General features: G+C 45.6%; 1 protein-coding gene across 3 annotated transcripts in view; it reads left to right on the forward strand.

The window, feature by feature from the left end:
• sh3pxd2b (SH3 and PX domains 2B) overlaps positions 1 to 25,148 on the forward strand; it is a 400,707-nt gene that overhangs the window by 339,975 nt on the left and 35,584 nt on the right. For all 3 annotated transcript variants that reach the window (XM_070878439.1, XM_070878440.1, XM_070878441.1), the window contains one exon: positions 18,668 to 18,802. In XM_070878439.1, coding sequence (XP_070734540.1) covers positions 18,668 to 18,802 — 135 coding nt within the window. The remainder of the gene's footprint in view (positions 1 to 18,667; positions 18,803 to 25,148) is intronic.

Consider the following 25,148-nt stretch of genomic DNA (forward strand, 5'->3'; position numbering starts at 1 on the left):
TTTTGGAAATGGATTAGTGAGTTGCAGTGAATGGTGAGACATAACGGTACCACCCGTAATGGTGATGAGTGTAAAAGGAATGGCTTGGCCATTGTAGGGATGCTTTATGGTGTGGGGAAGTGCCAACGTGGCACATCATGTGACAGCCTGGGTGTACAGCATCAAGTGAAGTAAATGTGGCCATAGTGAGGCCATCCTTGGCCCCCGGCCAGCAATGTGGTCATGTGCTGATGCTCTCTGTCTTGCGCAGCATCAGGTGATTGCAGAGAAGGTTGGTGGTATTGTTGGTGCTGCTGGTGTGCCTGGTGCTGCTGGTGTTGGGGGCTCATCGTGCTCTGATTCTGATGACTAAGGTGAGACTGTATAAATGGCACCCATGCTGATGGAATAGATGTTAGGTAAAGTACAGATTGAATAGATGTTAGGTGAAGTACAGATGACAGAAGCGATCTGTCAATGGTGAGAGAGGTAATGAGGTGAGACTGGATGGAGATTTTGGTGGAAACAATGTGCAGCCTGTTGATTCTGTTCTGGAAATGCAGGGAGGGAGGAGCAGCTTGTGGCTGAGGAAAGTGATCATCTGTCAGGTGAGAGTTTTTACTATACATTTGAAGCGGTCAAGGAATCAGCTGGAGAAATGGCCACTGAACTCCCACCTCAGGGTGACAGGCGTGAACCCCGAACAGCGTGGTTCCCTTGGCCATAAAGTTAAAGTTAAAAAGTAAGTTAAAAAAGCCTGTTAAGGGTCTGTGAAGTAGATTATAATGAGTTTAATTGGGTTGCGCACTGCTGCCTGTCAGGTCTGCTCAGCGGTGACAGACTGCCACCTGACCCGCCACCAATCCTGCCCACTGACACTCCGGAAAATTAGTTTTTATTGGCTTTTGTGACTGACAATCACAGATGATAATGCAGCAACCAATCCACCCTTGTTTTTGTTTTATCCGACATATTGGCAAAGTGATTATGATTTGTGATGGCAGACAGCCTGACAAAATAAATATAGAATAAGGAATGCCTGTTTACAATCACTAAACCTTTATCTCATAATAACTTCAAGATATGAACGCCATACTTTTGTTGTGACTAGAGGCCAGTTTCACTATCTAAATGTACATGCAGCTTTAAAGCCTGTGATAATCATCATCATCATAGGCAGTCCCTCAGAATCGAGGAAGACTTGCTTCCACTCTTTAAATGAGTTCTTAGGTGGCTGAACAGTCCAATATGAGAACCGCAGACTCTGTCATGGGGGGACAGATAGTCGTTGAGGGAAGGGGTGGGTGGGACAGTTTTACCACACGCTCTTTCAGTTGCCTGCGCTTGTTTTCTGCATGCTCTCAGCGATGAGACTCGAGCTGCTCAGCGCCCTCCATTATGCACTTTCTCCATTTAGGGTGGTCTTTGGTCAGGGACTCCCAGGTGTCAGTGGGGATATTGCTCTTTATCAGGGAGGCTTTGAGGGTGTCCTTGTAATGTTTCCTCTGCCCACCTTTGGCTCATTTGCCATGAAGGAGTTCCGAGTAGAGATCTTGCTTTGGGAGTCTCGTGTCAGGCATGCGAACAATGTGGCCTGCCCAGCGGAGCTGATCAAGTGTGGTCTGTGCTTCAATGCTGGGGATGTTGGCCTGGTTGAGGACGCTAATGTTTATGCGTAAGTCCTCCCAGGGGATTTGTAGGATCTTGTGGAGACATCGTTGGTGGTATTTCTCCAGCGACTTGAGGTGTCTACTGTACATGATCCATGTCTCTGAACCATTCAGGAGGGTGGACCACTTCCCATACCTCGGGAGCCGCCTGTCAACAAGAGCAGGCATTGACGACAAGATCCAACACCACCTCCAGTGCGCCAGTGCAGCCTTCAGACGCCTGAGGAAAAGAGTGTTTGAGGACCAGGCCCTCAACTGCCACTAAGCTCATGATCTACAGGGCTGTAGTAATACCCACTCTCCTGTAGCATGCTGCGGGATGGAGTCGAGAACACTCGGGTCAAAGGCAGAGCCTCGATTGAGGAGATCTTCGAAGTGCGCCTTCCAGCGGGCTCTGACTGCCTCGGTGTCCTTGGAGTGTTTCCCCATTCTTGGCCAGCAGTGGGGTGGGGCCTTGGGTGTTTGGACCGTAGGTGGCCTTGACTGCGATGAAGAATCCTCGCACATCATGGCTGTTGGCCAGCTGCTGTATCTCCTGTGCTTTCTCCATCCACCATCTGTTCTTTAGGTCCGGGTTTTTTGTTGGACCTCAGCCTTGAGCCGTCTGTAATGCTGCTTTGGTGCTCCAGAGTTGGGTTGTTGTTTAAGGCTCAGAAATGCCCTGCGCTTGCGATCTATTAGCCCTTGGCTCTCTGGATCATTCTCATCAAACCAGTCCTGGTATTTTCTGGTTGAGTGATCGAGCGTTTCGTCGCAGGCACTGGTTATGGAGGCCTGGAGGGCAGATCAAGCATTGTGGGCATTCTGCATCTCGGGGTCATCAAGGCACGCCAGGTTAGTTGTAAGGCGCTGATTGTATAGGCCCCTCTTAGCTGGGTTCTTAAGTGCCGTGGCATTGACTTATTTGCGGCACTGCTTCTGCTGCCCCCTCCGCTTTGGAGCTATGCTGATGTCAATGATGGATCGGATTAGGCGGTGGTCCGTCCAGCAGTCGTCAGCAGGATAAACACCATTATGCAATGACAGTAGGGCAATCTGCCTTGGGTTGAGGCAGTTTAACATTCAAGGTACTTCTAATTGCTTTCTGATGGCACTGTTGCAATCGTCAGTGAGTTCTTCGGATCATTTGTCAGGCATGCTGTACTAGATAAAACAAAAAAGTGAGCCATTTTGCTAATTTAAAAACAGACAACCAGTATAATTGAGTTTGAAAAGAATGTGTAACTGATCTTTCTTTCTTAGAGATTCCCTTGGCCGGTGATTTGAAACTACCGCAAATGAGGCATAGTTTAAGGAACAGTACAGGAATCCATAGAAAGACTTGCATTTATATAGCGCCTTTCATGACCACTGGATGTCTCAAAGCGCTTTACAGCCAATGAAGTACTTTAGGAGTGTAGTCACTGTTGTAATGTGGGAAACACGGCAGCCAACTTGCGCACAGCAAACTCCCACAAACAGCAATGTGATCATGACCAGATAATCTGTTTCTGTTGATTAAGGGATAAATATTGTCCAGGACTCTGGGGATAACTCCCCTGTTCTTCTTTGAAGTAGTGACATGGGATCTTTTACATCCACCTGAGCGGGCAGGCAGGACCTTGGTTTAACGGCATCTCTGACAGTGCAGCACTTCCTCAGCACTGCACTGGAGTGTCAGCCTAGATTAATGGGACTAAAATCCCGGTGTTGGGCTTCCGGCGGTTGCTCACCAGAAAATAGTTAAAAAGATCAGCACCTACCTTTTCCTGCTGCACTCCCCAGCGATCCCGGTCGGAGGCCTCCTCTCCCTGCGCACAGGAGTGCGTTCACATCTTGCAGATGCGCCGGGAGAAACTGGAGTCATGTGACACTGGACAGCCAATCAAGGTACAGTATTCTCATTCATAATAATGGGAACTCCGTAAGTAGGTGTTCTCATTATTATGAATGAGAAACACTACCCCCCCAAAAACACTAATAAAAAAATATAAAAAATAAAAAAATATATATTTTTCCAATTTAAAATTTTTGGGGGATAATTATGGTTTGAAATAAACTTATCTTAGTGGGCAAGGTTTTTAACATAAAAAATAAAATTTGAAAACACATTTTAATGTTTTAAAACTTTTATGCTGGCAAACCGGCTTTTCCGATGCCTTCCCGGATCCATCACACTCTGTACGGACCTGGGGAGGCCAGAATTTCAAGGCCTATATGTTCAAGTTCCTGCAGTGGGACTTGAACCCAAAAACCTCTGATTCAGAGGCAAGTGTGCTACCCACTGAGCCACAGCTGACACTTAAAGCCACACATTGAATCTTGTGTGTTGTAGTACTTTCATTAATAGTCTGAGTGTAATGGGCTGCAATTTTCTGTCAGCGGGCGGGATCAGCGGTGGAAAAGTGGCTTTTTTAATAGTGGGTTGGGAACCCACTGTTATCCCGCTGCAACACGCTTTTCCAATGTCGGATCTGTCAGCGCTGAGCAGACCCAACAGGCAGTGGTGGACGACACAATTAAACTCATTATAATGTACTTAACTGACCATTAACAGGCCTTTGTAGCTTTCTTTTTAGCTTTAACTTCATGGCTATGGGAACCACGCTCTTCGGGGACCACGTCTGTCAAGCTGAGGCGGGAGTTCAGTGGCCATTAATCCAGCTGAGTACTTGACAGCTTCAAATGTAGAGTAAAACCTCCCACCTGACAGATCATCACTTTCTTCAGGCACAAGCGGTTTCTCAGTCTAGTTCCAGCACAGATTCTGCAGACTTTCCACTTTCCACTCACTCTCACCTCATTGGAAGAACTCTCTCCACTGACAGAATGCTTCTGTCATCTCTACTTCACCTGCCATCTATTCCATCAACTAGGGTGCCCTTTATATAGTCTCACCTTGGTCCTCTGAATCTGACCACAATCAGCCCCAACATCAGTAGTACCAGGCACACCAGTAGCACCAAAATAAACACCAACCTTCACTGCAGGATAGAGGGCATCAGCACTCGAGCACATTGCTGCCCGGGAGGCCAGTGATGGCCTCACCATGGCCAGATTTACTTCACTTTATGATCTACATGCTGGCTGTCACATGATGCGCCAGGTTGGCACCACCCCACACCAGCAATATAAAGCATCCCTACAATACCCAAGCCATTCCTTTCACACTGACCATCATTACCGGTGGGAGGTCGGAGGGGGGAAGGTACCGTTATGTCTCACCATTCAATGCAACTCACTAAGCCACTTCCAAAGGTGTCAAGAACGGAAAGTGTTGAAAATAAAAGTTTCAATGTTTAACAAAAATTTTACATGAACTTTGGATAAAACACCTAAGTGGCTATCCTTGTGTGTTGTTATTGGTATGATTACACAATGTATAGGGTGAGTGTGAGGTGTGGCTAGTAAGATAGGGATGTGATAATGTAGATTGAGAGAGAGGAATGGGTGGAGGTGCAAGGTAATTTTGTGTAAGGATGTGCAGGAGTAGGGTAGGGAAGGCAGAGTGATGGGGATGTGATGAGAGGCACAGGAGGATGAAGGTGAGTGTGGCTTTGTATTAATGTTTCGTGATCCAATCAGATCATTGAAGGGTTTGTGCCACTGAGAAGATAGAACATGCTGTGAATACTCAGCAGGTCATGCTACATTCGTGGAGTTCACCTTTCAGATTGACATGCTGCCTGATCAGCTGAGTATTTGCAGCATCTTATGCAATCATTTCACATTTACAGCATCTGCTTGCAGAGGAAGATGCAGAAGAGGATGAATCAGACAAAAGGATGCATCCCAGACAGCCCCTTTGTGGCTGGAATATCCGGGATGGTATCAGCTGCTCATGGTCCCACTGGCTGGGCAGGCTACTGCTTCTTGTTAACCCACTGGCTGGGCAAGGTGCATTTCTTAAGTGTGTGAAATGAGGAAGGTACAAGGGTGGAGTTGTACTGACAGGAGGATGGGAAACCGAGAGGTGCATGCCAGAAGAGGGATAACTGATGAGGACATCAGCATCTTGTATCCTTTCAGCCTCGTCGCTGGCCAAGGGCTCAGCCATGCCCCTGCCAAGAACGGCCTGCATCGTCTCCTCCAAGGGGGTGAGGTGATGCTAGGAATGGTAGAGGTGCCTCGCCATTGGTGGAGATTGTTGGTAGGTGAGTGATTGGGGGTCCTGCATTGAGCAGTGAGGCTCATGGTTCGGTTGGTAGGTGACGGCTTTTGAAGATGCATTCACTGACCTTGACCAATGGTCTGAGATCACAAAACTTCTTTGGGCACTGGAGTCAGGTGATGTGGATGACACTGCTGGCAGTGACAGCCTTGGTAATGTTCTCTCAGTGTTTTTTTCTGGAGAACCTCCTGGCCCCTGTGGTTAGTGGGCCAGTTTTGCAGTACATATTGACCACTGCACAAAGTTGGAGTGCAGTGTGCAAGACCCTGTGCTCTTCCCTGGAATGCTGAGCCATTTGTGTTGATGCTGAGGCGGTTTTCCCATCTGTTCAGTTTAGGAAGGTAATTCAGCTGAATAATCACATTTGGAACTTCTTTTTAATATTAAAAAGACAGAAAGAGCTGAAAAATGTATTAAATCAGTGCATTTTATTTCGTCTTGCTTCAATGTGCATGGCCCCTTTAAATTTCAGAGCTCTTCACTGCCCACAGTGCATTGCGCGCTTCACAGCCTTGCACACAGACGCTCAGGGAAACAGTAACGCTGCACCAGGACTACAAATTGGTCCCGGCTCCCTCGTGCAAAGCCATCAGGTCGGCGTTACACCTAAGGTTTGCGCTGCGTCACCTATCTCCATGCCCCCACACCAATTTAAGTTGGTTAGTGCTGCTTAGGTGCTAAAATTGAAAGTGTCAAAGTGGATACAGATATAACCTGATTAAAATGAGGGATTTCAAAAACAGATCGAGCTGCTGGCCCTGACGTCACACACTGAGGGTGCTCAGAATTGGGCACATAAGAAATAGGAGTAGGCCATTTGGCCCCTCAAGCCTGCTCTGTCATTCAATAAGATCATGGCTGATCTGATCTTGGCCTCAACTCCACTTTCCTGCCTGTTCCCCATAACACTTGACTCCCCCTGTAGTTCAAAAATCTGTCTCTCTCCGTCTTGAATATATTCAATGACTCAGCCTCCACAGCTCTCTGGGATAAAGAATTCCAAAGATTCACAACCCTCTGAGAGCAGAAATTCCTCCTCATCTCCATCTTAAATGGGCGACCCTTTATTCTGAAACAATGCCCCCAGTTCTAGATTCCCCCACGAGGGGAAACATCCTATCAGCGTCTACCCTGTCAAGCCCCCTCAGAATCTAGTATGTTTCAATAAGATCACCTCTCATTCTTCTAAACCACAATGAGTATGGGCTCAATCTTCCTTCATAAGGCAACGCCTTCATCCCAGGCATCAACATCATGAACCTTCTCTGAACTGTTCTGTTGGGACGGGCTCCACTTGAAGCGGGCTGGAACTAGCGTCCCGGCGAATCGAATAACTAGGACAGTAGACAGGGCTTTAAACTAATGAGGGGGTTGGGGGGTGGTGGTGGCCGGAGGGGGGGGGGGTAGGGGAGGATTCAAGAAAGAGTAAATTTTAAAGCAGCAAGAGAAATGTCAAGGCTCTAGAGCAGAACACAGTTTGAGGTAAAAATAAGCAGAGTGGATCACGCAGGGACAGAGTGAGTAACAAAGGTAATAGGACATCACTGACTAAGGTGACATCAGGAAAAAATAGAAAAAAGTCAAAGCTAAAGGCACTATATCTGAATGCATGAAACATTCGCAACAAAATAGATGAATTAAAAGCGCAGATAGAAATTAATAGGTTTGATCTAATAGCCATTACGGAGACGTGGTTGTAAAGTGACCAAGGTTGGGAACTAAATATTCCAGGATACTTAACTTTTAGAAGAGATAGGCAAAATGGAAAAGAAGGATGGGTAGCCCTGATAATAAAAGATGGGATAAAGACAGTAGAGAGAAAGGATCTTAGCTCCGAAAATCAAGAAGTAGAATCAATTTGGGTGGAGGCAAGAAACAGCAAGGGGCAGAAAATATTGGTGGGAGTTGTTTACAGCCCCCAAACAGTATAAATAGAAAATTAGAGGTGCATGTAACAAGGGTAATACAGTAATCATGGAGGACTTTAATCTACATTTAAACTGGGCAAACCAAATATGCAGTAATAGTGTCAAAGACGAATTCATGGAATCTATATAAGATAGTTTACTAGATCAGTATGCTGAGGAACCAACTAGGGAACAAGCTATTTTAGATCTAGTATTGTGCAATGAGAAAGGGTTGATTAATAACCTTGTAGTAAAGGGGCGTTCAGGGAAGAGTAACCATAATATGATAGAATTTTATATTGAGTTTGAAAGTGATTTAGTTAAATCTGAAACTAGGTCTTAAATCTTAGCAAAAGCAAACTACGTAGGTATGAGGGGTGAGTTCGCTAAGGTTGATTAGCAAACTACATTAAAGGGTGCGATGGTAGACAAGCAATGGCTAACATTTAAAGAATTAATACATAATTTACAGCAACCATACATTCCTTTAAGGCACAAAAAACCCACAGGGAAAGTGATCCAACCGTGGCTAACAAGAGAAGTTAAAGATAGTATTAGTTCAAAGGAAGAGGCTTATAATATTGCCAGAAAGAGCAGAAAGCCTGAGGATTGGGAGGATTTTAGAATTCAGCAAAGGAGGACCAAGAAATTGATAAAGAAAGGGAAAATAGAATATGAGAGTGAACTAGCGAGAGAGATAAAAACAGATAGTAAAAGCTGCTTTGGTATGTAAAAAGGAAAGCATTAGCCAAAGTAAATGTGGGTCCCTTACAGGCTAAGACAGGAGAAATTATAATGGGGAATAAGGAAATGGTGGAGAAATTAAACAAATACTTCGGTTCTCTAACGCCTCAGTTAGTGACCAGAGGGGGCGTTAATGGGAGTGTAAGTGGTTACCAACTGGGAGTGCATTGTTTAGCGCCCTGACCGAAAATTAATTAGAGGCTCACCAGGGAAGCAAACCAGTAGCTTCTGGCTGCTGATGATCACTCCGATCATGACGCATTCCTGGTGCAACGCCCATGCTTGCGCCCAGTCGGAAAATTAGGCACGGCGCCTCATTTAGCGTCTGGAAAAACAGTCGGTACAGACTTGCAGAGTCGTTAACTGGTGTCTACTTAAAGGGATGAGGAAGCGCTTCAGTTGGAGGTCACGGTCAGTGCAACGTTTACACACAGCATTGTGGTGAGCCTCTGAGTTTGCAGCAGCAAACAGAAAAAAAAGGTCAGCTTGAGAATAAGTGATTTTGAAAATTTTAATAGGTACATTATTATGCCTTGCCTTTAAGACTTGGTTTTTCCCGGAATCTGAATCGGAGTTTGGCGCATGTGCAATGACTCGGTTAGATTTCGCACTGGCATTTCCGTTAGCTTCACCCCAGCTCTGGTGTGCAACAGCTGATTTAGCACCCCAGTCAGCTCTTCGACCGATTCTGATTCATTTCTGGGCAGAGGGCACAAACTTTTTGAAAGGCGCTAAAATTACCGCTCCATCTGGGTTACTGCCCCAAATGAAGCGCGACTGAATTTCTCCGGCTATGTGTCTGTCTTCACGGAAGAAGACACAAAAAACCTCCCGGAAATAAAATAGAACCAAGGATCTAGCAAGAATGAGGAACTGAAAGAAATTAGTATTCGTAAAAAAAATTGTACTGGAGAAATTAATGGGACTGAAAGCCAATAAATCTCCTGGACCTGATGGCCTACATCTTAGGGTTTTGAAAGAGATGGCTATAGAGATAGTGGATGCACTATTTGTCATCTTCCAAAATTCCATAGATTCTACAAGATTCCCACAGATTGGAAAATAGCTAATGTAACCCCACTATTTATCTGCTCCTTCCATCTCTGAATCCATTTTAAATTCAAATACTGATTGTCACATGAAACATAAAGAGGAGACTTTAACTCTTTCTGCAGGTGGAACAGGAGTTGAAATGAAAGCGGTAAATTTACTTCTCTGTTTCCGTCCCATGTCTGGGCAGCTGAGACATTCACTTCATAAACATACGCAAACTGGGGTCCTATCATTTAGATAGGACCCTGAAGCCATTTTAACAACCTATTGAACATAACTTCCACTGTGGGCACTCTGGCGTGCTCCTCTAGGTCCTACAAACAATGTTTGGGCCTTTGCACCCCCTGCTCTCAGGCGACCCCCGTTCCGCATTCAAAAAACCATCCCAAACCACTGCCCCCATCCAATGACTTACCTGAATCCGAGCCGGACTGAATGCCTGTTTCAGGCAGCAGATCGCCCGCTGAATTTGAATGAGGCTCGGCTATTAGAATGGACTGGGCCTTTCGTCGCACCTCCCAGGCGGTCGTTCTGTCCTGGAGCTAAAATTGCCCCTAAAGATTATACTGAGCAAGTACATTTTCATGATTTTTATTAAATCAGTCTCTTGTAAAAGGTCCAGTTCTATATTACATTTTCACTGTGAACTCCTATTTGAATCATACAGTTCTTGATGGACATTTTCCTTAGTTATAAAAGTAACCTATATGATATGAGAATTTCTGTGTAACCTAGCGATTATCAGTAATTATAAATCAAATTTTTGTATATTAGGCAAATATTATTACCAGAATCTTTCAAAACTATAAAATTAAAATCTGCAAATTTTCCTGTAAAAATCAGATTTTTTGCTCATATTTGTCTCATGGTTGTTTGTGGGACATTCCTTGCATAGAATGACTGATATAAAATTCCCTACATAATAATAACACTGCACTTGTAAGTAATTAATTGTGTGAAGCAGCTTGAGATGTTTTGACATAATAAAATGTTATATAAATGCAAATACTATCATTGTACATCACCTTACCATTTATACAGAGCTAAGAGGACTTAATTATGAGGGAAATCTAGGTGAAAAATCTGTGACCTCATCAATTGTTAGAGTTTAATCAGTCGGTTTTCCATAGTTAGGTGGGTGTCCCTTTCCTGACGGTGGATTACTTCATCTGGGTAATAAAAAGAAAATGGCATCTGCCTTTTCTAAACGATCTGGAGTTTGAAATGCTGAAACCCATGGCATGAAAAAGAAAAGACTATTTAACCTGTTGAGCCTGCTTCTTTCAATAAAACAACACACAATGTACTCTTCCTCGGTTAGATGGTGCTGTAGGAGAGGTGAAACCTTCAAGAAAAGATCTTTGAAACCTCTTCCTAACCTGAGGGCACCTCAGCAAAAATGCCAAGATTATCAATCTAACATATTATTTTACTATGGCAGGTTGCATTCAATAGATGGCATTTCCATGATCCCATTAAGAGTGGAATAGTGCTTCATAGAGTGTTCATCTTCATCCATGTCTATACTTCACCTTCTGTTCTTCAACTCATTTTTCAGAGAATTGATCAGCATCAAAGATATCAAAACCTAAAAGGGATGGGGATTATTGAAACAGGCAGTGGAATCTGGAAACATTAGAAATATTTGTAAAGAGATTACTGATATGTAAGAAAGCCAGGGAACCAGGGAGAGAGGACCTGAGGGAGGGAGGGGATCAGTAGGAATGTGTGTGTGTGTGCTAGGCCCATGCAGCAGAGCCTGGTTTCCAATCATCTTGGATCCCTTTGCCATTGGACTCGCTCAAGTCCGTGTGGTAGCTTCGACGACATGCAAGCCATGATCCTTACCAATGGATCCATCACAGACCCAATTCATGTCCAGACCAGGGTCAAGCAGGGCTGAGCGCTTGGCCCCAACCCTCTTCTCAATCTTCCTCGGCGCCATGCTCCACCTCACAGTTGATAAGCTCCCCGCTGGAGTGGAGCTAAATATAGAACCAGTGGGAAGCTGTTTAACCTACGCCATCTCCAGGCCAGGTCCAAGACCACTCCAACATCTGTCGTCGAGCTACAGCACGCGGACGATGCCTGCGTCTATGCACATACAGAAGCTGAACTCCAGGACATAGTCAACGTATTCACCGAGGCGTATGAAAGCATGGGCTTTACGCTAAACATTAGTAAGGCAAAGGTCCTACACCAGCCTGTCCTCGACGCACAGCATTGCCCCCCAGACATCAAGATCCACGGCATGGCCCTGGATAATGTGGACCACTTCCCCTATCTCGAGAGCCTCCTATCAACAAGGGCAGGCATTGATGATGAGATCCAACACCGCCTCCAGTGCGCCAGTGCAGCCTTTGGCCGTCTGAGGCCGTTTGAAGATCAGTTCCTCAAAACTGTCACCAAGCTCATGGTCTACAGGGCCGTAGTAATACCCGCCCTCCTGTATGGCTCAGAGACGTGGACCATGTACAGTAGACACCTCAAGTCGCTGGAGAAATACCACCAGTGATGTCTCCGCAAGATCTGCAAATCCCCTGGGAGGACAGACGCACAAACATTAGCGTCCTCATCCAGGCCAACATCCCCAACATTGAAGCGCTGACCACACTTGATCAGCTCCGCTGGGCAGGCCACATAGTTCGCATGCCAGACACGAGACTCCCAAAGCAAGCGCTCTACTCGGAATTCGTCCACAGCAAATGAGCCAAAGGCGGGCAGAGGAAACGTTACAAGGACACCCTCAAAGCCTCCCTGATAAAGTGCGACATCTCCACTGACACCTGGGAGTCCTTGGCCATAGACCGCCCTAAGTGGAGAAAGTGTATCATGGAGGGCGCTGAGCTCCTCGAGTATCGTCGCCGAGAGCATGCAGAAATCAAGCGCAGGCAGTGGAAGGAGCGTGCGGCAAACCAGGCTCCCTGCCCACCCTTTCCCTCAATGACTATCTGTCCCACCTGTGATAGAGACTGTGGTTCTCGTATTGGACTGTACAGCCAACTGAGAACTCATGCTAAGAGTGGAAGCAAGTCTTCCTCGATCCCAAGGGACTGCCCATGATGATGATGATGATTGCATGCTAGGCCCATGCAACAGAGCCTGGTTTCCAATCGTCTTGGATCCCTTTGCCATTGGACTAAGACCTCGCTCTCTCAAGTCTGTGTGGTAGCTGGTGTGCAACAGCCACCACACGTTAAAAGAATTCACGCACATGTATCTTGCACCCTTTAAAATGAAGTTCGGGACCTGGCATCAGTCACCTTAGAATTCATTTTAGTGTGGAAGCAAGTCATCCTCGACACCGGGGGCCTAAGAAGAGAGAAGAGCTATTTAACAAAGGAGGGAGAGAGAAAACGGGGAACTACAGACCAGTTAGCCTGACATCAGTAGTAGGGAAAATGCTAGAATCTATTATTAAAGATGTGGTAACAGGGCACTTAGAAAATAATAATAGGATTGGGAAGAGTCAATATGGATTTATGAAAGGGAAATCATGTTTGACGAATCTGTTAGAGTATTTTGAGGTTGTAACTAGTAGAGTAGATAAGGGGGAACTATTGGATGTGGTGTATTTGGATTTTAAAAGGTATTCAATAAGGTGCCACACAAGAGGTTATTAAACAAAATTAGGGCTAATGGAATTGGGGGTAATATACTAGCATGGATTGATTAACGGACAGAAAACACAGTAGGAATTAATGGGTAATTTTCGATTTGGCAGGCTGTAACTAGTGGGGTGCCGCAAGAATTGGTGCTTGGGCCCTAGTTATTCACAATCTATGTCAATGATTTGGATGAGGGGACCAAATGTAATATATGCAAGTTTGCTGATGATACAAAGCTAGGTGGGAATGTAAATTGTGAGGAGGATGCAAAGAGGCTTCAAGGGGATATAGACAGGCTAAGTAAGTGGGCAAGAACATGGCAAATGGTATATAATGTGGAGAAATAAGAAGTTATCCTCTTTGGTAGGAAAAATAGAAAAGCAGAGTATTTTTTAAATGGTGAGAGATTATGAAGTGTTGGTGTTCAGATGGACCTGGGTGTCCTTGTACACGAATCACTGAAAGTTAACATGCAGGTACAGCAAGCAATTAAGAAAGCAAATGGTAGGTTGACCTTTATTACAAGAGGATTTGAGTATAAGAGTAAAGACAACTTATTCCAATTATATAGGGCCCTGGTGAGACCACACCTGGAGTATTGTGTATAGTTTTAGTCTCCTTACCTAAGGAAGGATATACTTGCCAGAGAGGGAGTGCAATGAAAGTTCACCAGACTGATTCCTGGGATGGGGGGATTGTCCTATGAGGAGAGATTGAGTAGACTAGGCCCATTTTCTCTAGAATTTAGAAGAATGAAAAGTGATCTCATTGAAACATACAAAATTCTTACAGGGCTTGACAGGGTAGATGCAGGGAAGATGTTTCCTCTGGCTGGGTAGTCTAGAACCAGGGGTCACAGAATAAGGGGTCGGCCATTTAGGACTGAGATGAGGAGAAACTTCTTCACTCAGAGGGTGGTGAATCTTTGGAATTCTCTACCCCAGCAGGCTGTTAATGCTCAGTCTTTGAGTATATTCAAGACAGAGATCGATAAATTTTTGAATATTATGGGAATCAAGGGATATGGGGACAGTGCAGGGAAGTGCAGTTGAGGTCGATGATCTTATTTGAATGGTGGAGCAGGCTCGAGGCCTACTCCTGCTCCTAATTCTTATGTTCTTATGTAAAGGTACTTGACTGGATAAAAGCCAATTTCAATGGGAAAGACCAGGAGATTGGAACTAATTGGATAGCTCTGAGAAAGAGCAGGCACAGGCATTATGGGCCGACTGGCCTCCTTCTGTGCTGTATCATTCTATGAATCCACAGTAAAAAATAGGGAACATGATTAACTATAAAAAGAACTGCAAGGAACTTCATGAGGATATACGCAGATTAGTAAATTGATCAAATTTAATGTGGAAAAATGTAAGGTAATACATATTGGGAGAAAGACTAAGGAGAGTACATATACACAAAAAATTGTGGAACTTTAGAAGTAGAAGAGGTATGGGGGCAGGGTGTATTAACATACAAGTCTTTAAAAATGGGAGGTTAAGTTGATAAAACTCTTTTTAAAATGTTTTTTTAAAGCCATATGGGTTCCTAGGTTTTAGCATTTGGAGCGTTGAATACAAATGCAGAAATAATGCTAATTCATTAGTTAGGTCGAAGTTCAAATTTGTGACCAGTTTTGGGTGCCCTATTTAGGAAGAATGTCAAGAACATGGATAAGATACAGAGCGATTCACTAAGATGATACCAAGGATGAGAGATGAGCAAAACTGGAGCTCTTTTTTCATTCGAACAGAGAAAGTTAAGAGGCAATTTGATAGAGGTGATCAAAATTATGAGGGATTTTGATAAGGTAATTAGAGAGAAATTAGTTCCACTGGATAGTGAATTGGAAACTAGAAGGCATAAATATAAGCTCATCACCAAAGAATAAAGGGAGCAATTAAGAGAACATTTATATAGAGAGTTGCAAGGATCTGGAATGCCCTACCAGAAACAATGATGGAAGTATCATCCATAAATGCTTTTAAAAAGGATTAAATACATTTTTGACAAAGTAAAAAATAAAAGGGTACGAGGAAAGGGCTAAAGAATGAGTTTAAGTGGATAGTCCTTCAGAGGGTTGGCACAGTCACAGTGGGCCTAATGACCTTGCTGCATTATATAAAATTCTATGGGGCTGAAATTGTCCCTCTCCGTAAGGCCTGTTACCACAGCAAATCGGCGGCCACGTTGCAGAGTGGAGTGGCTGCCGACTTTTTGTGGAATGGCCGCTGATAGCCCTATTGACCTCCCAAGGTTTCCCGGCGGTGCCCCGATTCTCTCCCCCCACCCCCCAACGCTCCGCTGCTGTCGATCCATCTTAAGTGCATCATCACCGTGCGCACCGCTGATCTACCCCTCCCCGATGGCGACATTCCCCTCTGAAAATCTTCGGCCCGCCTCGCGGTGCATGGATCTGTTTTTTCCTGGTGGTCCAGTCAGGCTGTGGCCTTCTGCAATGGCGGTGCGGCTTCCCTTAAAGGGGAGGATGCACTGCCGCTGCTGCCATGTTTTTTTTTCCTCGGCCGACTGCCAGGCCAGCCCGACGATTATGCCGCTGGGTTCGACTGGGCCGCTAACAGGCAGCCTCGCACCCCCTCTTGGTGCCTGGCCACGGGCCCAGCCAAAACCCTCGCTGGTGGCCCAGTGGGCCGAAGTTTTAAAATCGCGAAGGCTCTCCCCTTTAAGTGAAGGGGAGAGCCGTGGTGACACGGTGCCGTGATGGCATTTAATTAATTGGGAGCCTTCTGATGTGCAATCTGCCAATTGTTGGAAGCCAGGTGATTGGAAAACAGAATATCTGTGGATTTGCTGCAGTTATTCAAAGGACGGCAGCAGTCTTTTAATGAGACAGAACTCTTTGAAAGCCAAAAATGTAGCATTTTTACCAATTCGTATTATGCATGAACACCCAGAAATCAGCCAAGATAAGGCTACCTAGTACCTATCTGTATTTTACACCAGGGAGTCCAACCTTTTGGAGCTCGGAGCGGGAGACACGTGCAAAATCTGCGAGTGGGCTACATACGAATATGCAATAATTCGAGCCCCTCTAGTGTAGTCACCGCCCCCATTAAGAGCAACTTCCGGATCTGAATTAAAAAAAATAACAAAGAGCGGAATTTCACTCAAGAGGCAACCTCAACCACAGCTTCGGTAAAAAACCATTGAAACGGGGTGCAACGCCCCGTTTTGGGCGGGGGGCAATTTCTACCCTTATTATTCTGCAAGGTAATGGTGTCCAAGCAACAGCCCACAAATTCCACTGATCTGACCAATAAAGCTTTTGACGTTTCCCATATTCTTTGCACCTGACTTTAGCAGCTTTCTACTTAAGCCTTTTAAAGTTCCTGAGCCTGGTGGACTGGAAAAGACTGCTCCTTGATTAGTCAATTTTGACCAATCAGGAAGCAGCCTTGGTCAGTTCCTCAGGCTTTGGAAGAAAAAGAGACCTCAAAAGCAGACTCTGTTTTCATGTGTATTGGGGTCCACCATTTGTATAAAGGGGTCTTACTTTTGGGGGTCTCAGTTTGATATGTATGGGGCTCTCATATGTTTGTGAACAGTGCTTGAATTATTGCATATTCGTATGTAGCCCACTCGCAGATTTTGCACGAAGGCTCCCAATTAATTAAATCTGATGCTGCAAGATTCCTCAGGGTTGGCTGTGTGCTATTCGGGTGGGCAGAAAAGTTGCACCAGAGTATTCTTGTCGCATTCACCCACATCTTGGAACGCCTTAACTCCCCTGTTTACCTGGTGTCCCACATTTTGTGAAATTACTTTTACTGGGATCTATATTTAATCAGGATTCTTTCCACACCACAGAATGTTTTTTAAATTGTGAGCGCGCCAATGTGTAGCAATTGTGTACATGCAGCACATTTTAGAAAGAGAAGAATAAAATGTAACTTTCTTGGTTTGATTTTACTACGATGAGTCAGGAGCCTAATTGAATACAAGTTCTGTGACTTTCCTGTGTTGCTCACGCAAATTAACCATTTTAATTGGCAAGCAACATCTATTCATGTAAACCTATACAGGGTGAGAACAGAAGTGTGAGGCAGGTGGTGCAGTGAGCCTTGTTTTCTTTCGTCACTGCAAATATGATTGTGCAGCAATATCTATACTAATGGAAGAGTCTAATTTAATGTAACAATTGGAACCCCCATTGGCCCATTTTGTATCTGTGCTGATTCATCTCCTACTCTTAACTATACATGGAAACTTAGTAGAATGAGTCCACAATGCTAAATTTGTCCCAGATATATTTCCTACTTTGCTTGTGATGGCACATGGACCAAGTAATTGGACAGTGTCGCCCCCGTTTTTTAGATACTAGACCGGTGCCTGAGCCTCCAATATGGCAGACTGGAAGCACGCATTCATTGCAAGCTGGAAGTGCACCGTTCACCATATTGATATGACTAAAGAAAAAGCCGTCCAGGGCCAGCATCTGAAACAAATATTCGGCCCTTTGCATATGCAAACAAGGGTCCTAACGCCTGTTTGAGGTGCCCTGTGTAAAATTGGATTGGCCTGAACACAGCCGGTGCTGAGACAGCTGTGATCAGGAAAATCAGGCTGACATGCTACTTTAAAGGGACTGCTGCAGGCTGCCACCAAAAAGGTACGTTTTTACCGAATACTTAGCTGAATCTGCAGCCGGGTGGTATAGGAACACTTCCCCTGGCTCCACTGCAGTTCTGCAGACCGTTGCCAGCCCACAGTTCCTCCCCTCCTTCCAATTGCCTTCTTTCCTGATTGCCATCCTTCCTAATCACTTTCCCTTTTCAATCACCTTCCTTCCAGTTCGCTCCCCATTCCTGTTCAACTTCCCTTCCCCTTTAAGCCCTTACCTGAGGCCTCTGCCAGCAACGCAGCTGCCCCAAATTCCAAGCCTGTTCATCTGCAAGCTGCCAGGGGGCACCCAGTAGGTGTCCGCAGTTCTCCAGTGTCATTTAAAAGAGGCCAATATCGTGTATGTCTACCCGTTCAGGAGCTGGGATCGTTTGCTGCACCCAGGCCGACATGAACACATTTTTCGGTCATGAGCACATAAGATTGAGATGGTCTGTAGGGCAACAGGAAGTAACATTCTAGGGCTGGAGATGACTCTATGGGATTGTCCTTCTCTTGTCACAAGCAATTTGTAACTAATAAGAATTTTTATCATACTAAAAAACATTGTAATTCTTTAAAGTACACAGATTTTGTGTGCTGTCCTTTTAAATTTAGATTAACATATTAAGTGCCTCACAAGATTCACCAACAGTCAAATATAAACAACATCTCTGCAGCACTATCCCTTATTTCAAGGTGTAATGTTTAACCAAAGTCAAATAATACTGTTCCCGATTCTAATCCTTTTGTACACCTTCTCTTCTCATGAAGCTCTGTACTGCTAAACTTGTGGATTCAGCAATACTTTTCTGGAAGATTGGTGATTTGAATATTGTGGTTGCTTGTAGAGAGTACAACAAAATGCAACCATTTTGTTGTTGATTGTTACATGTTATAACTGATGCTGTTCCCTTAAGGCTGGTTCTTTGTTTGCAGGTGGAGATGGGGCATCTGCTGACCAGTTTTTCCTGGATCAATATGTGGCAGTGACTAATTATGAAAAACAGGAAAGCACCGAGGTCAGCCTGCATCAGGGGCAAGTAGTGGAAGTAATAGAGAAAAATGAATCTGGTAAGTTATTTTTGGCAAACCACGCAAATTTAACTATCTAATGTTAAGATATGAACACTCATTTAACCATTTCTATCCAAATCTCTCACTCCATTCCATAAAACTGTAACAATTCCCATTTCCCATTGAATATTATGATCGTTTAACTGGTTCTAAAACTCACACCCGTACTACACTAACATATCTGTGATCCTTGCAGCCTGTGAATTTCAATTATTCTTTGTTCTATTGGACTGAAAATGGTTCTGGTGTTGCTTGATAAAACTTTAGCCACTGTTCATCCCCTTAGTATCTGGATAGCAGGTTGGAAGACTTTGCAGGAAAATGCAAGCATCGACAAGACAAAGCGGTTAAGCTCGCTTACTGTGTCCTGTGCTGCTACTGAAATTTTATAGAATTATCTTTATTGTTCAAAATATCTATCACTCAGTCCCTATTGGCTTTAATGGGAAAGAAAACACTCGTGAGGTAAATATTCTAGTACTTGCCTCTGGACCAGTCATAGGTATCAACTTAAAAATGATTAAATAAATGGTTTATCAAAATAACTGAAGATTTAGCTGTGATCTAAGGGGTTCTTCAGTGGATGTCAGTGTATATCCATTTGAATGAATTGCTCTATCACATGCTGCTCTGTCCATGTGATGGATTTGTTTTAATCAAATTATTTTTTTGTACAGTCCATTATTCGAGTATATTCCCATATTCAGAGCTTCTTGGGGCATGTATACAATGCCCTTCCACTGCTGCTTCTAAGATGGCTGCCTGGTGATTTATAAGAGCAGCCCAGGGATGACTTGCCTCAAATATTCCCCTCAGCCCACGGAAAACTGTTGCAACTGCAAATATCTTCCCACAGCAGTATGGATGTGAATCCAGCAGAGTAGTCACACCAGTTTCATTGATGTACTGCTCGATTTATATCCTGTATATAGTTTACCCTAGGGATTGATATTAATAGAGCGTGGCCTCATTTGGACTGCAGTAAACTTAAGACCCATCAGTCTGTGGATAGACTTTACATGGTAACTTAAATTTTCTTCATGAAGTAACGCGCAGCTTTGCTGTCACAAGACTTTACATTATCTACAACAGCAGTACATGTGTTATCGCAGTCCGTGCTGCCCCTGGGCCCCTGGCCCCGAACTCGTGCCTCACCTGGGCCCCGATCACATCCCTCCATAGTCTCTCGCAGCTCCTTTGCCCCGACCTCGCCACTCCTGCAGTATCGGCCCACGCTCCAATCACCAACTTGGATCTTGATGACGTCACTCTTCACAGCTGTCGCCCTCCTGCACCAGCTCGTGCTGTACCTTGTAGTGGCATGCCTCCATGCTGCCCATAGCCGCTGCTCGCCGCTCCTTTTATGGCCCCAACCTGCCACTGTGCGCACTAGATCCGTGTAGCACAGCTGGTCTCCAGTTGTCTTGGGTAATCCTTGCCACTGGACCAAGACCTAGCTCTGTCAAGCCCGTGTGGTGGCTGGTGTGCAACGGCCACCCCACGTTTAAAAAAAAATGCACACACAGACATCTTCCACCCTTCAGGATGTAGTTCGGGTCCTTCATTGAAACACCTGTTAACTCGTTCTTTTTTTGGCGTGGAAGCAAGTCATCCTCGTTTCGAGGGACTGCCTATGATGATAGTATTGTGCTGGTTACCTGTTCACACTGACCAAAATGCTAGAATGCTGCCAGGTTTACACTGGAGTACCCAAGAACAGAGGTTTTTTCTGCAACCATCACTTCAGGAGTAAATATATATTCGAATCGCCCCAGAGCAAAATTTTTAATGAAAATCAGGTTTCTATATCTTTACATTGCAAGCTTGTTAGATGTTCAGAATGAGAAAATCAATTATTTTCTACATTTTTGAAATGAAACATTTTGTATATTGCTCTGGTACATTAAATGTATGATAAGTACAATGGTGCACCACAGAGGGCGCTGTGGTGGGAGATCTGAAAGTACCTGCACGAGGCAGTATAAAAGGCTGCCCACCACACCTGCGGAGCACTCTGGAGCTGTTCAATAAAGGGCTACGGCCACAGCAGTTAGATCAACACCACACCGTGTGGAGTCAGTGATTTGTGTGCTACATGCACGACATTGGCAATGAGGAAGTGGATGAACTCCACGCAACCATGGCTATTCTGGGCTCGCTACAGGATTTTACCATGGGCAATGATTGGGAGGCCTTTACGGAAAGGCTCGAGTACTACTTCACAGCAAACGACCTGACGGGGAGAACGGACGCAATGAGAGAGAAGTGTAAGGCGATATTGCTTTCCAGTTGTGGCGATGAGGTTTACTGTCTCGTCAGGGATTTGCTGGAACCCGGGAGCGCCAGGGACAAGTCATATGAGGAGCAGACTGAACTCATTCGTGACCAGTTGAAACCGAAGGAGAGCATCTTCACGGCCAGATACAAATTTTACCATCACTGCAGACCCGAGGGCCAGGATATCACCAAATATGCTGCGGACCTCAGGAGACTTGCGGCACCGTGTGATTTTGGCGCACTCCTTGACGAAGCTTTGTGGGACGTTTTCGTCATGGGGATTGGCCACGAGGGCCTCCTTCACAAGCTGCTGGCCACGGAACCCACAGTCACCCTGACAAAGGCCATCACCATCAGCCGGGCGTATATGACCTCAACTTGCAGCACCAAACAAATGATCCACAGAGTCTCGAACCCGGCAGACACTGTCCACAGGATAGCGCCCACCATGGACAAAACTGCAGAATGTGGCTCTGCCCAGGGCAGAGAGCACAGAGTCCGCTGAGGGGGGCCAATCAAGCAGCACCATGCTGGCGCTGTGGAGGAAGCCATGGGGCTCACCGGTGCAGGTTTGCTGAGTATACGTGCAATACCTGCCACCTGAAAGGCAACCTTCAGCGTATGTGTAAAAGAAATCGGACTCACCATGTGGCTGAGGAGATGGTGGATGATCCACTGTTCAGCGAGGAGCAGGCAGAAGAAGATGAGGTGCTGGGACTGTATACGTGCACCGACGACTCGCCCCCAGTGATAATGGAAGTAAAAATTGATGGAGTCCCAGTGAGTATGGCAGTGGATACGGGATCGGGTCCGTCGTTGATGAGTCAGAGAACTTTTGAGAAACTGTGGGGTAACCCAGCCGCACAACCCAAGCTGGCCCCGGTCATGGCGAAGCAGCGTACCTACACCAAGGAACTGATACCTGTTCTCGGCAGAGCGGATGTGTAGGTATCTCACGGAGGCGAGACGCATGGTTTACCCTTATGGGTCATTGCAGGCGATGGGCCAACGCTTCTCGGCAGAAGATGGATGGGAAAGGTCCGTGGGAGCTGGGAAGACTTCACTCCTCCACAGACTGCTGCTCCCCGGGTTCCCAAAGAGCAGCGCCAACCGAGCTGGAGCTGCAGCCTAAATCCACACACAGGCGACAGCAGCCCAGAACTCCTGACCCCAAGCAATCCTGCAGCCTCAGCCTCCACAGATGAGCAGACCCTGGAAAAACAAAGTTGCAGGTGTGGGCCTATTGCTGGGGTGCGGGCCGGCAGGGTGCTGCGGGCGGGAAGCTGGAGGTCCATCGATGGTTGGCGGATTCAGGGGCCCACACAGCAGAACAGTCGGGCAACGGCGGCGGCCGCAGGAGAGGCGGCCACGGCAGGAGCGGAGGCTGCGGCAGCGGCGGGCGCGGCAGCAAGCAAACTGAAGAATGGTGAACCCGGATCGGAGAACGATCTCTTCGATTTCCTCTGCGTTGTCGATGGCGTCGGGTTTGATCAGGGCCAGCGTTCTCTCCACGTACACCTCTGCTGCACTCTGTGCTTTCTCCATAACTCACTCACCTCTGCTGGAAATACCGCACCTTTCCTAAATACACTGCAAAATTCCCTTTCCCTCCTTCCTTGTTTCTTCTTCTTTCTAGGCCAGCAGAACACCTAAGATGGCGACACCCAAAGGAAGCCTCATGGGAGCCACAAGATGGCGTCTTAAAAGGGAAATGCTCCCGGGAGTCTTAAAAGGGCCTCACACCACTGCGGTCCCCACATAAAGACTTTTGGACTTTTTTGTAAGGCTAGAGCGAATCTAAGTGTGCTATGTGAATGTAGGATGATGGATTTATAACAAGAAATAATATTTTAATGCTGGGTGGTCACTGTGTTTAAAATAATGGACATGAATTGCGAATTATGACGAGTTAATATTTCAATGCTGAATGGTCACTGTGTTTAAATTCAGGGACGTGGATCCGTGACCAACAATACCAATGGGCTAATGCGTTTTTCGATTCAGGGGATTCAAGCAACGGCTTTTTGAACTGGGGAGGGAAGTGATGTTGTGTATTGCTCTGGTACATTAAATGTATGATAAGTAGAATGGTGCACCACAAAGGGCGCTGTCGTGGGAGACCTGAAAGTACCTGCACGAGGCAGTATAAAAGGCTGCCCACCACACCTGTGGAGCACTCTGGAGCTGTTCAATAAAGGGCACTGGAGGTTTTGCGCATGCGCAGTAGCTCCTCTGCAGCTTGGGACCCGATGTCCCGCCCCATCCCAGGCCGAGTGGCGTCACGACGCGCGCCGGTCTGCTGCACGCCATAGAGAGAGTCCCGCACCTATTCCCGGCTGAGTGGCCTCCTGCACCGGCCGACCGGCCCAGTGACTTCCCGGGCCGAGGTAGGATTCGAGTTTTATTTTTTATTTATTAATGTTTGTGCTTTGTTTAGTGAGGAGAGTTTTGATTGCGGGGGAGAGGTGGAAAGTTTTGATTGAGGGGGGGGAAGGAGGAGAGTTTTGTTGGGGGGGGGAGTGAAGAGTTTTGATCGGGGGGGGCGGGGAAGAGTGTTTTGATCGGCGGAGTTTTGATGGGGGATGGGGGTCGGTATGGGGCCGGTGGGGGGGGGAGAGTTTTGATATGGGGCGGGGGGGGGTGGAGAGTTTTGATGGGGGGGGGGGAAGTTTTGATCGGTGTGGGGGGGGAGGAAGAGCGTTTTGATCGGGGCGGGGGGGCGGGGGATGATAACTTTTTATTTGGATATTTTGAAAAAATTATATAAATATGTTTTGTCTCTTTACTATTATTTTTGTAGTTTAAGCTTCCATGAATGCTTCTGGTGTATAGTAGATTAACTTTGCGAAGTTTGTCAGTCCTGTATAGCTGTTTGATACTATTCACATTCTTTAGTCGTCATTAAGTACCTACCTGCGCTGATTTCTTAACTCTCCGCAAGGGTTTTCTGTGCGGCCACAAGTGGCCACATATGCTGACCTAAGTTAGTTTGGAGCAACTATTAGGTGTCCAATCTGGCTTAAATGGCCAAAACGGGCGTAGGTGGTTGGTAACGCCCCCTTTTGGAAAAAAACCTAAACTTAAAAAATCCTAACTAACTCACTTACACTGGCGCAAATTAAATGTGCAGAATGGGGATTTTTAAAATACTCCAGAAAAATCAAGTTGCTCCAAAAAAACAGCAACTCCTGAGGAAATTTGGGCCCAATGAACCTGGAGTGAGGTACTCCTGTTGATAGGTGCACTGCCTGATTTTTGGCTCATTTTACCCAGTGGCATTAATTACTGCTGAGTAAAATATATTCCTCAGGGTGGCTTTGAGGCAGTTGAGTAATTTATATTGACTGACATAAGCAGCAGAAGTATAATGCTACAGGTGTATTTTTGCTGATGTCACTATGTAATTGGAAGCCAGGAGGTTTCTGACAGAGGTGCTGGTTATTGCAGCTACCAACTGATCGTCCTTTGCTGACATGGCTGAGGTTGTAAACTCCCCATGTGGAGAATTTCAAGGATGACTTTCTTTGCTTTTTCGATCAATGATGAAAACCCAATCTGCAGGGGATTGTTGAGTCTTCTCTGCTTTCTCAAGAATAATTATCTAGTTTCTCTTTGACATATATGTCCATGCACCCAAGATTTTAAATCATAATTCAGTCTGTGCTGTGCTGTGCTGTCAGACATATTGGCTCCTTGTTTCTCTGAAATTTACTTCCCAACATAATACTCCTCAGGTTCGCTGTTCGTGAAACTGAATAAAGACTTAAATAATAAATATTAAAGAATAAAGACTTCAATTAAAAGATTGTTTTCTATAAAACAACGTTTGTGATCTAAACACAAATCTGACTGGATACATGATCGAATACTTTTGTCACCTTCAGGCTTGACTATTCCAATGTTCTCCTGGTTGGCCTTCCTCTCTCCACCCTCCATATCCTTCAGTGTATCCAAAATTCTGCTGCTCATATTCTATTGTGCACCAAGTCCCACTCACCCATCACTCCTGTGCTCGCTGCCCTCCAATATTTTCCTATCTCACCGAGATTGATGATTTAGGGAGTTA

The sequence above is a fragment of the Pristiophorus japonicus genome, chromosome 4 (genome assembly GCF_044704955.1).
Source record: "Pristiophorus japonicus isolate sPriJap1 chromosome 4, sPriJap1.hap1, whole genome shotgun sequence".
Classification (NCBI taxonomy): Eukaryota; Metazoa; Chordata; class Chondrichthyes; family Pristiophoridae; genus Pristiophorus; species Pristiophorus japonicus.